We start from the raw sequence: 13,840 nt of genomic DNA, 5'->3' as shown, positions 1-13,840 counted from the left end.
TTCCTTTTTTCCTTTATATCTTCAAATCTACTGAACAGATAAATGTTTGTTGAATGTAATTCCATTTTAGAGGTAGTGCAATACAGTAGAAGAAATGTAGATATAGCGTCAAAGGATCTGAGGCCAAATATTGACTCTGCCCCTTGACTCTGAAGTTGGTCAAGTAAATTAACATCTCTGAGTTCTCATGGGTAAAATGACAAGGATGCTTGGCCTGGATGATCTTTAAGGGTTTGTCCCTTCTAGCTCACATCCATAATTCCATGAAATTCTATCTTGCCAGTGGTATCTTCTGTTTCTAAAAGACTGAATCCTGCCATTTGCCTAAGAAGCTCCTAGTCTACATTTTAAAACATGGATCTCATTATAACTTTAGTAAAGGTAATAATGGCTCCCCAATAACAATCTCCAAAAGTAATTTCCACTTTTAAACTTTCCCATTTCTGTTGAGGGTATCACCATCCTTATAACCAGATTCATATCTTTGGAATCATTTTTTAAATTTATATAAAATTTTATTGCTATAATTTGCAAGGAAGGGAGAGAAATGCATTTTCATATTTCATTTTTGAGGGGACCAGGCTTGGTCATTGTAAAGAAATTTTAAGGTTTTTTTTTTTCTCTCCTACCAACCATGACCCCAAAACCTAAATAAATAATTGAATAAATGAAAACTAAAATCCTTATAAAAATATGCATAGTCAAATAAAATAAATTCTAGCACTGGCCAAGTCCAAAAAACTTCATGACTCATTATGCATCTTGAGTCTGTGACTTCTCTGTAAAGAGATCAGTTGCATAATTCATCATCAGTCCTCTGGAGATTCATGGTTGATCATTGCACTAATCACCGTTCTTAAATCTTTCTAAGTTTATCTTTGTAATGTTATTATTGTTAATACTGTGTTGTTGTTATAGTATCCATTATAGTCCTAACATTGCATCATGTCATGCAAATCTTCCCAGGTTTTTCAGAAGCCATCTGGTTCATAATTTCTTGCAACATACTAATATTCCACTGCACTGTACTAAGAACTGGTGATACAAAGGAAAGCAAAAGTCCTGGCTCTCAAGGAGCTCACAGTCCATTGGAGGAAACAACACAGAAACAATTATGTACAAGCAATCTATGTCCAAGATAAATTGTAGATAATTGGCAGAAGGAAAGCACCAAAATGAAGGTAGTTCAGAAAAGGTTTCCTATAAAGGCAGATATTTATCAGGGACTGGAAGAAAGCAAGGAAGCCTGGAGGCAAAGGTGAGGAGGGAGTAGATAAAAGACATGGGGGACAACTCCAGGAAATGCCCAGAGTTGGAGAATGACATTTCTTTGTTCATTGAACACATGCTATACTTTCCTACCTACCTGTGCTTTTCCTTTTCCTGGAATGTACTTTCCCCCATTCCTGCCTGTCAAAATCCTACATCCTATCTTCTGTTTTGTTTTTATTGTTGTTAATGCTTTTTGTACTTTAATAAAAGTTAGAATGGCTGGGCAAGATTTTATCCCTTACTTTATATGGTTCAATTTATGAGCAAATACAAAATTCATTCTTAATAAATCTGTGATCTCATCAATGTAGATATACTCTCTAACAGTAATAGTTATGACCCATCTTTGCTTTCTCTTATCCCTGTTCTTTTGTAAATCTTCCATGAGATTAGACACACAGAAAATTGGAGCCCTTTTTCTAGACCTCCTGACACACAAATGACTTAAGGAGGTCAACTCATCATCTCTAATCACATAACTCTCTGATATCCTTTATATTATTATTGCATGTTTCTTCTTTGGAATTGTAGCCTAATCACACCCTTTGTGTACCAAAGGCACTAAAGTATAGGAAGTCTAATGAAGAGACTAATTTGAAGAATTCCTTATAGATCAAACATGGGAATATTTATACAACCTCCTAATGAGACCAATAATAATTAAAAAGAGCTGATCATATATTCAAAAGGCCAAATGTTTTAATATTATTGTATTGTTGTCATTATTTTTAAATAGCCTAAATTCAAATTGAAAAAATGAAATTATTTTTAAAATCCTATATTTTAAGAGTCATCTCAAATGTTTCATGAAGCTATCCCCTGATTTCTCTAAATGAATGTCTTCTGTCCTCCCCTGAACTCACGTGTATATCATTTTTAATGACATCTGATTGTAAGGTCCCCACTGGTCCCCACTGCCTGAAGTCCACATGTTACTTTTCATCCCACCCCAGTGTTCTCCAGTTGTAGGTTCACCTTGACTGCTGTTCCATTTAACCATTTAACATTACAACAATTATAATGGAATATTTACTTCAAGAGCATAGCAAGAGCAAATATATTAATACTCTTGCCACCACTACTAAGAGAGCATAATTCCCCAGTTCTACCTCCTGCCATCTAAATCTCTGGGGAGGGGAGCGAGCATTAGGTTCACAGTTTAATTAAGCTGCTATATAGGATAGTTCTACCAAATTTTTACCCTGATTTTCCAGGGCATCCAACATCTAATCTAGCATCCATTCTTCAAGATCATTTCAGGTTCTGGGATTCTACCACCTATACAAAGACTGAAAAAAAAAACCAAATAAAACAGACCAGAACAGAACCCCAAGCCCATTTCTCAGAGTCACAGGGACTTAAAGAAAGGAGGAGATAAGGTAGTCTTTCCCTAATGATTTATGGTATCCTCCTGGGTGAAAAAGATTCTTTATGGAAACAACTGTTTCAACAAATTCCACTGAATTTGAAACAGCTGAATATAACCCTGTCTTGTAGTTTTAGAGATACAACCTGTTCCAGTTATGTAGTCAATATAAAATTGTGGCAAGAGGGAAGAAAAGAAGGAAGGAGTCTGTTAACTTCTATAGCATGATATAGAATTCACTGGAGGACAGAAATAAAGCCTGTCTTAACAAAGAAAAATTGATCTTCAGTGAAGTACTTTTTTTAAAAAAAGTAATTTATTTTTAATAACATTAAACTTTAAAAATTGCTTTGAAACTATTTCCATTTCAATATATGAATTTTTATTCATAAAACATAACACATTTTTATTCCTTCCAAGTCAATCACTAAACTTATCCATTCATTTTTATATGTTCCAATTTTTAAAAATTGCTTTACATAAACTAATGAGGAATGAAATGAGCAGAACTGGGAGAAAAATTTATACAACAGTACTATTAAACCAGACTGAAAGCTCTAAGAACTATGATCAATGTAATGACCATTCATGATTCCAGAAGAAAGAGGATGAAATATACTATCCTATACAGGGAAAAAATGGATTTAAGGTATAGAGCAAAAAATAAACACTTTTGCACATAACCAATGAGATGATTTGTTTTATTTACTGAATATTATTTAGTTACAAAAAATTGTTTTTCTCTTTTTTCCTTTCCAATGAAGTGGCAGTTGAGAGAAAGAGAAAATAAATTTCAGGCTTTTTTTCATATGAAGAGATGGGGGATGGTATTACAGATGTGAAATGTCTGCACTTGCCAATAAGGTCACGATAGTACAAGTTTTACTTTTTACTTTGTTACAAGATATCTCTTATGAAGTGAAAGCAATCTATTATTGTTTAATGTAAAAAAAAAGGATGTCAATAAAACTTTAAAAAATAAAAGGCTTTATATAATTTCATTTGATCTCCTTATACCACCCCAAATATAGAACTCTATATAGTTTTCTTGAATTATAAAATTAACTTTTCCATTGTTCTCCCCCAATTAAACAATTAAAAACAAATTTTTGAATTGGTCATCTCCAAATATGTATATATTATTCTGGATATTAAATCTATTATCTCTCTGTTGTAGGAGGTAGGTGGTATTTCACTGGGGCTCTGGAGCTCAAATCAGCAATCATTTTAAAAGTCTTTATCAAAATAATAATTATTATTAAATAAATAAATAATTGGTAAATAATGCACTCTATGTGAATTTTCCAGAAACTGATTTTTCTTCTTTATGTGTCATTATTTTTATTTTTATACCTTTCAATGCTATTTTTCTAAATTATATCCCATACTCATCTGTATGTACTTTAACTTCATAAGAAGTATTTTGGTATTTTTATACTTGATGTTTGTCCTTTGTTCTCAAAGATCATGACAAGCACAGGAACTGAATTTGAGTGAGGGGGTGTTGTGCTAAAACATCACCTCATTTTCTCCTCCAAAGCCCTCTGGATTCAGTGGCCAGATATGAATCAGGACCACTGGAGATGACCTTGGATGTGAGGCAATCAGGTTAAGTGATTTACCCTAGGTCACACAGCTAGTTAGTATCAAATGTCTGAGATAGGATTCAAATTCCCATCCTCCTGTATTTTATTTCCATATTATGCTGAAACTCAATGATATATCTTTCAGAGTTATTGAGGTATGGGACCACTTATTTCTATACAAAATGCTCCCAGATTTCTCTGCATAATGAGTTGCAACATTTCTTCATTGTCATAATGCCATCTGTCACTTTTTTAATTTTAAATTTATTTTTATTAAAGATATTACTTGAGTTTTACAATTTTCCCCCCAATCTCCCCCCCCACAGAAAGCAATCTGTCAGTCTTTACTTTGTTTCCATGTTGTACCTTGATCCAAATTGAGTGTGAAGAGAGAGAAATCATATCCTTAAAGAAGAGACAAGAAGTCTAAAAGGTAACATCGGACAATATCTGTTTTTTTCTAAATTAAAGGGAATAGTCCTTGAACTTTGTTCCAACTCCACATCTCCTTATCTGGATACAGCCATCTGTCACTTGTAACTATTGTCATTGTGCCTAACAATACTTCTTACAACTTTCCACCTCCTCCTTCCCTTCCCCCATTTCTAATTTTATTTGCTTTTAATTTGCTATGTGGTCAGCAACCATATTACTAACTTTGTTGGAATTATGTGTAAAGTAAAAGTAGTCAGAGATAGAACTGGAAAGACTGTTCTCTGGATAATGTGCTTTCATTTTCTGGTATGAATTTTTGTGATCATGCTTTGGTTAGTCAAACTACCTTTTTTTTCAAACTCAGAAAATTTCTAGTGGTGTACTGATGAATAAATCACTGGTATTCACTACCTTTTTGACCTGGGACAAATCATTTCACCTCTTTCAGGAGACTCAGTTTTCTATCCATAAAATGTGAAACTTAAATTAGAAATCTCCAGAAGTCCCTTCAAACTCTAAATGAATAATCTGTGAAACTCTTGGAGCCTCTGAGTTTCCTCATCTATAAAATGAGGAAAACAATATACTACCTGCATCATGTTGTTGTAAGGAAAGCACAATGTTATTTCCTTAGACTTTGCAGTTGCTGAATAAGGGAAGGAGAAGCTTTTGTATAACTCAAATATGTAATTAGCTTTAGAAAACAACTCTTTTCCAAAAAATAAAAAAACAGTCCCATGACACTTAAGGACTAATGCAAAGTCAAGTGAGTAGAACCAGGAAAGCATTGTCCACAGTAACAGTAATATTGTATGATGATCATCTAGAAAGGACTTGATTATTCTCAGTAATACAATGATCCAAAAATGATCCAAAACAATTCCAAAGGACTTGATATGAAAAATGTTATTCTCCTCCTGGGAAAAACTGATGGAGTGAGGGATGAAGATTTAAGCATCCTTTTTTACCTCTATTTTTCTTAGGGTTGGTTTTACATGACTACACATATATAATCTATATCAAATTGCTTATCTTCTCAAGGAGCGAGAGAATTTTGGAACTCAAAATTTTTTTATGTCAATCTTAAAAATTATTTACATGTAAAGTGGAAAAATATAAATATAAAAATAAATTGCTTTAAAAGAACAACAAAGAAGTTAATTTATATCTATCAGGGTAAGTAGAGAGAGACCAAATGATATAGTACAATTCTGACCTCAGGAACAAGAAGATCTGGGTTTAATTCTTGTATAGGTCTTATACTAATCATATAACCCTTTTAATTGTGCTCTCAAGTATTTCTCTAATGCTCTCAATTGTCAAACTGTACTAGTAGAGAGATTTCTTTCAATAAGTATTTCCTTTACCAATGACATTACAGGTCTTGTGGTTTAAAAAAAAGGTGAGGATGTTAATTTTATATTTCTGATGGTGAGAGAGTCAGTCCATGTCCTACTTGTTCTCTTCTTCTATCCCTGTTTCTTAACCTTTTTTTAAAAGCACTATCATATCTGGAATTATTTTCTCCAAAGTAATGTCTGTTTTGTCTGTTTTCTGTTTTATCTTTAGTATCTGGTTTCTGTTCTCTTCTTTAATATCTAAAAATGTAAGTGAATCTGTGACATTATGAAATGATTGAAAACAAGATAAATTATATTTATATTGAGATGGTTGTAAATATCTCTTTATAGCAACTTTTGAGCCATGGAGAAAAAAATTATTTAAAGGACAACTCCATGGAATACCTTGTCAGGTACAAGCTCTGTTGCTGGTGGTGGAAGCACATAACTGTGATGTCTTTTCACCAGGGGAAAGCATCTAGCTCTCAAAAAGGTTTTAAAATATCTTTAATAGAGTACAATTTAAAGACCAAATACAAATACTGGTACATTGACTATTAGATAAATATTAAAATACTCTAGAATAGCAAGTTTTTTTACTAACGATATACTTCATTGGACTTTTCAGATTATTGAGCATGCAGTAAGTAGAGAATTGAGAATCTGGTAAATTAAAACTAGAGGAAAACTAAGTGTTCTGAGAGGCAGAGGTCAAGAAGGAAAATATTCAAGACATGGGGAATAGCCAACAGAAGGGTACAACTGGAGATGGATGTGAAGATCAAACAAATAAGTGGATCATAGAGTGTGTAGATCAGACTAATGTGTAAGAAGACTGGAAGGTAGGAAAGTATTAAGTTAAAAGGGAAAATTTGTACATAACCCTAAAGATATTGGAGCTGTTATAATTTACTGAGTAGGGAATAAAAAGGTCAGACTTTAGTTTTAGGAAAAATTATGACAGATTTGTAATAGGTAGAGATCCAAAATAGAGTAGCCAATTGCAATCATCCAAGCAAGAGGTGGTGAGACTGGTCTAGAGTGATGGGTATGTGAGTGAATAGAGAGAAGGAGACCAAGTTCAGATCTGTTCTGAGACATTTAACTGTGCAATTTAGGATATGTCATATAATCTCTTGGCTTCAGTTTTCTCATCTATAAAATAAGGAGGTTGATCTTGATACCCTATAGGTTCCCTCCCTGGGTGCGCGCTTGCTCTCTCTCTCTCTCTCTCTCTCTCTCTCTCTCTCTCATCCAAGAGAGATTGTAGAGAGCAGAGATAATACAGGATTTGGCAACAGATTGGGTATGTACGAGAGTGAAAGTAAGGAGATGAGAAAGACAATGAAGTTAGGATCCTGGGAGACTGAATACATGGTAATGCCCACAAAATTAATAGGAAAGCTCAGGAGTCACGTAAATTTAGAAAAAAAGAATAATGAATTTTTTTTCTCCCACTAGAGAAAGTTCCTCCATAAGAAATTTGTCTTCGAGAAACAGGAATACAAAAGACACCTTTGAACTTGGAACCTGAAGGCTGGTACTCACCTCTGCTTGGTAAGCATGGATTGCTGTTACAGCCTAATTAGACACCATCAAAGACAGAAAGTATATGAAATATCCACATCCCAAAAAAAACAACTATGGAATCTGAATGCAATTCAAAGACTATTTTCACTTTTAAAATTTTTTTCTCATGATTTTTCCTTTTGTTCTGATTCTTCTTTCACAGCATGACAAATATAGAAATGGTTTAGCATGATTGTACACTATATAAACTATATCATATTGCTTATTACTTTGGGGAGGGGGAGGGAAGGAAAGAAAGAAAGGGAGGGAGGAAATTTTACAAAAAAAGAATATTGAAAACGATCTCTGCATGTAATTAGAAAATACTTTTTTTTGAAATAAGCTTCAAAAAGGAAAAAAGCAAAAAATAAATTCATGCTGCAGATGATAAAAATATAAAAATAGGGAATAAAGTACATGTGTGTTTGTATCCCTTTGTTTCTATCAGTCCACAAATATTTATTTAAACCTTATTTTTCAGTTTATTTCAACAAGAATTTATTAAGCATCTGTTCTGTATAAGACATGATGCTAGGTGCTAGTTAGACAAATAAAAACCATGATAATAGATCCTCTCTTCAAGGGAGACCTTTGCATTCCTCATCCACTTTATCTGGAATATATTCCCTCCTCACTTCGGCCTCATAGAAGCATCCCTTTCTTCAAAGTGCAATTTAAGCACTACCTCCTTCATGAAGCCTTGCCTATCTCCAAACACTTACTAGCTATATGACTCTAGGCAACTTACTTAACCTGTTTGTCTCAATTTATTCAACTGTTAAATGGGGATAATAATATCATTTACTTTCAGGATTGTTGTGACAGTCAAATGAGATAATATTTATAAATTGCCTGGCAGATAGTAGGTGTTTAATAAGTACTTGTTTTCTTCCTTCCTTCTGTTCCACTCACCCCCCCAACAACTATTTTGTTTTTATTCTGTGCAAACACACATACTCTCCTGAAAATAATATGTAAGCTCCTAGATTTTTCATTTTTCTGTGACATAGTCATGACTTCCCATGACTTTTTTCAAGAAATTTAATGAAGAATCTGCTATTAAATGTAATGGTTTTTGCATTACAATATTAACGTAGGTGTTTTTTTAAAGTGGATGATACTAGATTTGTAGTATTATTTTCCAGAATTTCCAGACCTTTCAAGAGCATTTTAGGCATCTCCTTCAAGGAACAGTCTATTATTCTATGAAGTGAAAGTAGAAACATTTCTGGGAACATTTGATAGATTATATTCAATTAAGCTGGTTTCTGAGAATTACAAATTAACCTTGCATAATTTTTCTGCAGTTATATTTTTTTAAAAATACTTTGTTAAATTTTCTCAAGCAAACTGTGGTTTAAAAAGTACCAGTTTAAGAGGCAGCTAGGTTGTGCAGTGGTGCAGAAGTTCCAATACCTAGGAACTTCAAGGGATTTAATGTATGATTGTTGATGGATTAATCAAAAAATTAGAAGCCCCTTCAATCAACCTTGTAAGGCTGATACATGAATAATGGCAATTATGCAAGACATTGTATAAGAGAATGTCATGTTGTAAGAGAAAAATAATTGTAAGATGTGGTCCAGCATTCAAAGTTTGTTATCTAAAAGCAGGATCATAAATTATTGGATATGATTAATTTGATCAAAATTAATAGTCTTAGAGATTATGTAATTTAACCCCCTTATTTTACAATTCAAGAAATTGAGGTCCAGAGGTCCTACAAAAATATAATTTGATTAGGGGTAGCTAGGTGGTGCAATAGAGAGAGCAACAGCCTTGGAGTCAGGAGGACCTGAGTTTAAATCTGGCCTCAGACACTTGGTAATTACTAGCTATGTGACCTTGGGCAGGTCACTTAACCCTGATTGCCTTCCATCCAGGGCCATCTTCAGTCAGTCTGATTCACATCTGGTCACTGGAACCAGATGACTCCAGAGGAGAAAGTGAGGCGGGTGACTTAGCACTATGACTTAGCGGGTGACTCACTCAAATCCAATTCTCTTGCTTGTCATGGTATCATCTCCCTGATGTAATGATATTCTTTGAAAATAAAGGACAAACATCATCATCTTCAATCACATAGTGCAGAAAATAAATGTTGTAGGAATTAAAAGGCAAGAGATCTTGGGCAAGAGTGATCTTAGAGACCATTCGGTCCAATTCTTTCATTTTACAGATGAGAAAAAAAGAGACTGTGACTTGTCTATGGTCATTCAGTACCTGAGGAGGAATTTAATCTTAGGTCTTCCATCATCTACTATATGATGCTGCCTCTGTTCCCTTCCCGATATTCACATAGCTACCTCTCTTGTAACCCTCATAATCTCTCCTTCAGACTATTTCAATAGCTTCTGAATTACAGTTGGCTTCCCTGCCTCAAGTCTCTCTCCAATCCAACCCATCTCCACACAACTGCCCAGGTGATTTCCTAAAACACAGTCCTTAATGTGTCATCTCTCTACCAATAGGCTACAATAGTTGGCCATTACTTTCATAATCAAATATAAATTCCTTTTTCTTCTTTAAAGTTCATCACAACTTGACCCCCTTCTCCAACATTACACATTATTATCTTCTACTCACTATATAGTCTAGACATATTGACCTATTTGATCTTCCTTACACATAAAACTTCTCTATCAAGTTGTTTTGTTATGCTGTTTCTCATGTTTTGAATTCTGTTTTTCACCTATTTCTCTTGGACACCCCATTTTCCTTCAAAACTCAGCTTAAATGCCCCCCTTTTTCCTGGCTGCTATTTTGTATCTGTATCTGTAGTGTGTCATGTATATACTGTATGTTACTGTTGCCTCCCTTGTTAGAATGTAAATTCTTTGAGAGCGGGGATTTCATTTTTATTTTTGTATTCCCACTGGTTAGAATAGCGTCTGGACTAAAGTAGATGTTTAACTGCTTATTGGTTGATTTTTTTTTTACCAGCTACCTAAGCAAAAGACCTTTCAAGACCATTTTAGGCATCTCCTTCAAGGACCATCTAATTATTCTATGAAGTGAAAGTAGAAACATTTCTGGGAACATCTGATAGTTTTCTGAGAATTGCAAACCAGCCTTGCATAATTTTTCTGCAGTTATTTCTTTAAAAACACCTTGTCAAATTTTCTCAAGCAAATTTTGGTTTAAGAAGTATCAATTTGGGGCGGCTAGGTGGCGTAGTGGATAAAGCACCGGCCTTGGAGTCAGGAGTACCTGAGTTCAAATCCGGTCTCAGACACTTAAGAATTACCTAGCTGTGTGGCCTTGGGCAAGCTACTTAACCCCATTTGCCTTGCAAAAAAAAAAAGTATCAATTTAAGAGGCAGCTAGGTGGTGCAGTGGATAGAGCAGAGGCCTGGAGTCAGGAGGATGTGAATTCAAATACAGGTTCAGATATTTAATAATTACCTAGCTGTGTAAACTTGGGCAAGTCACTTAACCCCATTGCTTTAAATTAAAAAAAAGAAGTATCAATTTATACAGCATATAATTATAATGACCAACAGGATGAATAGTCAAGCAGGTCTGTGGTCAGCCATATTTAGAGGACTGCCTTTTTCAAAATAGAAAAAACAATTGAGAAATTCAGAAAAGATCAACTATCTAGGTGGCATCACTTCTCCTAACCTTTCCCACTGCTTCCATACATCCACCTGAGATAGAGTCAACATTTAGATATGGCACAAAGAACTATTCTCATGGCTTTTTCAAGAAATTTAGTGAAGAACCTGCTATTAACTGTAATGATTTTTGCATTACAGTTTTGATGTAGGTGTTTTTTTTTAAAGTGGATGATACCTTAACCTCATTGCCTTGCAAAAACCTAAAAACAAAAAAACCAAATAATAAAGTGGATGATACAAGATTTGTACTGTTATTTTCCAGAAATTAATATTTACTTTCATGTATGTTTATTAAAATACAGATGCCCTACATCTAGACTGCTTAACAAAGACAGCAAGACTGAACAAAGCAAATCTCTCATGTATATCAAACAGAGTCCATTTTTCATGTGAAAAATCAGACTATGGAGAAGTGAAAGATGAGTCTGCTTTGGACATAACACTCAAAGGATACAAGTAAGACAACAGATAATGGATTGAATATGTGTCAGTGAACAACAATTAGATGTTTAGAGGTCTATCACAGGAACTTTTTTCTCCTCAACTTTTCTTTTTGATAGCAATGTAAGTTCTCTAATTTCTAACATAGTAACCTTTTTAAAAGAACAGGAATCATTTCTCTACAACTTGTACAGTGTTTTATACATAGTAGGTATTTGGTTGATATGTTGAATTGAATTGAAATCAACTAGTGTTCTTTCTCCCTTAAAGTTATATGCATTTCAAAATTTCAAGAGCAAATTGGCCTACTTAAATGTTTCCTATTATTTCAAACCTACCGATTAGCTTGACGAAACTGAATAATTAATTTTGCTATCATTTCTTAGGAATGACTTTTGAAGTCTTCTCTGATCTATATTCCCACAAGATAGAATCTGAGCACCTATCTGGATTAAATGATTAATTTCTCCTAGATTCAGAAATTTAATTACTTTTCAGGTCACTGTCTTCCCCAAAGAAGCTTTACTTCAGCAGCCAAAAGTGAGGAAGCAAGGTTTTGAATTGCAAACTCTTTATTTTCATTTTCACCTGTCATCTCTGTGGCTTGTCAGCTTTAGTTACAGGTTGAGGAATGTTTTTGCATAATACATCATCCCTAAGGATTTAGAAAAGCCGAAGTGAGGCCATTTTATAATTTAGAATACTACCAAAAACATAAATCTATTTCTAGTTCAAATATAAGGAGAGAACCTACAGCATCTCTCTTTTAATTATTCAATTCTAACTTCTACTGCTAGGTGCTCAGTCGTCTCAGTTGGTGTCCAGACATTTGCACATCTTGTTTCTACTACAATGGACGATCTATGTGCAAAGGTGAGTAATAGACAAGTCTTCTCTCCTTTTCTCAGGTCTGTCTTAACCTGTTGCCTTCATAAGTATTTATTATATAATACATGCATTTTAAAAAGTATAACTGCTTGGTATCTACTCTCTAGTTCATTTTGAACTTAATAATCAAATAGACAAATATTAATGTAGCACCTATAATATGGTCAGCATATATTAAACATTTTACTGGAGAAAGAATATATTTTCTTCCTCTAAAGAAATCAGTGTTCTAAATAGGCAAAATTAAAAAAATTAAGGATTTAATCATGTACAATTGATATTTAGTAGGATAATTATTCCAAGAGACAAGTAGAACCTCCTAAGAAACTTTGTAGGAAAGTAGGTCATGGGGCAGCTAGATGGTGCAGTGGATAGAGCACCCCTGGAGTCATGAGGACCTGAATTCAAATATGACCTTAAACACTTAATAATTACCTAGCTGTGTGACCTTGGGTAAATCACTTAACCCCAGTGTCTTGCAAAAAAAAAGGAAAGTGGGTCATGATCTAGGCCTTAAAAGATATATATAATATATATATACATATATATATGATAACAGTATATATGTTGTAGAAAAGACATTTCTGCTAGAACACCATGAAGACACGTACAGAAGCAAAAATGATCATAGCATGCCCAAAGGGACACATTTTTGCCCTATTTTACTAGAGCACATCCTCCTATTATGTTGTGTATTGGGAAGCAACAGTTAAATGGATAAAGTGGGGTCAGAGCATGGAGACATTTGAAAGCCAGGAATTGATAATGTAGGAAATAATGAAAGATTATAAGTTCTTGATCAAAAAGTGACATGAAATAAGTAGCATTTTAGGAAAATTAGTCTGGCATCAACACATAGCATAAACAGAAAGTAAGAGAAAGCAATGAGGAAGCTGAATTAGATCAGTAGCTTCAAGAATACAGAGTAAAAGGTGTGGGGTGGGGAAGCCCCAAAGACATTTTCCAAGGAAGAAAAAACAGAAATTGGCAGTGAATTTTATATAAGTGATGAAGGAGAAGATTGATTTGAAAATTGTCAATGTTTCCTCATCTGAGAGACTGGAATAATAGTGCTTATGCTCATTGAAATAGGAATTAATTAAATTTTTCTTCTCTGGGAAAGAGTGAATAACAAAGACAAAGAGAGAAGATAGACATGGTTAGGGGGAGAGAAAGAGACAAAGAAGAGACAGAGAAAAAGAGGGAAAGACAGAAAATAGAGTGGGAGAAGAAGCAGAGAAAGAATCAGAGAGAGAGACAGAGACAGAGACAGAGACAGAGACAGAGACAGAGACAGACAGAGAGAGACAGAGAGAGAGAGAG

General features: G+C 34.1%; 1 protein-coding gene across 1 annotated transcript in view; it reads left to right on the top strand.

The window, feature by feature from the left end:
- The window catches only part of IRAG2 (inositol 1,4,5-triphosphate receptor associated 2), a 134,194-nt gene that overhangs the window by 68,481 nt on the left and 51,873 nt on the right, over positions 1 to 13,840 (top strand). The window contains 2 exon segments of the mRNA XM_074195309.1: positions 11,491 to 11,644; positions 12,427 to 12,502. Coding sequence (XP_074051410.1) covers positions 11,491 to 11,644; positions 12,427 to 12,502 — 230 coding nt within the window.

This window comes from Macrotis lagotis, chromosome 7, assembly GCF_037893015.1.
Source record: "Macrotis lagotis isolate mMagLag1 chromosome 7, bilby.v1.9.chrom.fasta, whole genome shotgun sequence".
Taxonomy (NCBI): Eukaryota; Metazoa; Chordata; class Mammalia; order Peramelemorphia; family Peramelidae; genus Macrotis; species Macrotis lagotis.
Note: the sequence above shows the minus strand (reverse complement) of the source record. Positions and strands in the feature narration are given on the sequence as shown.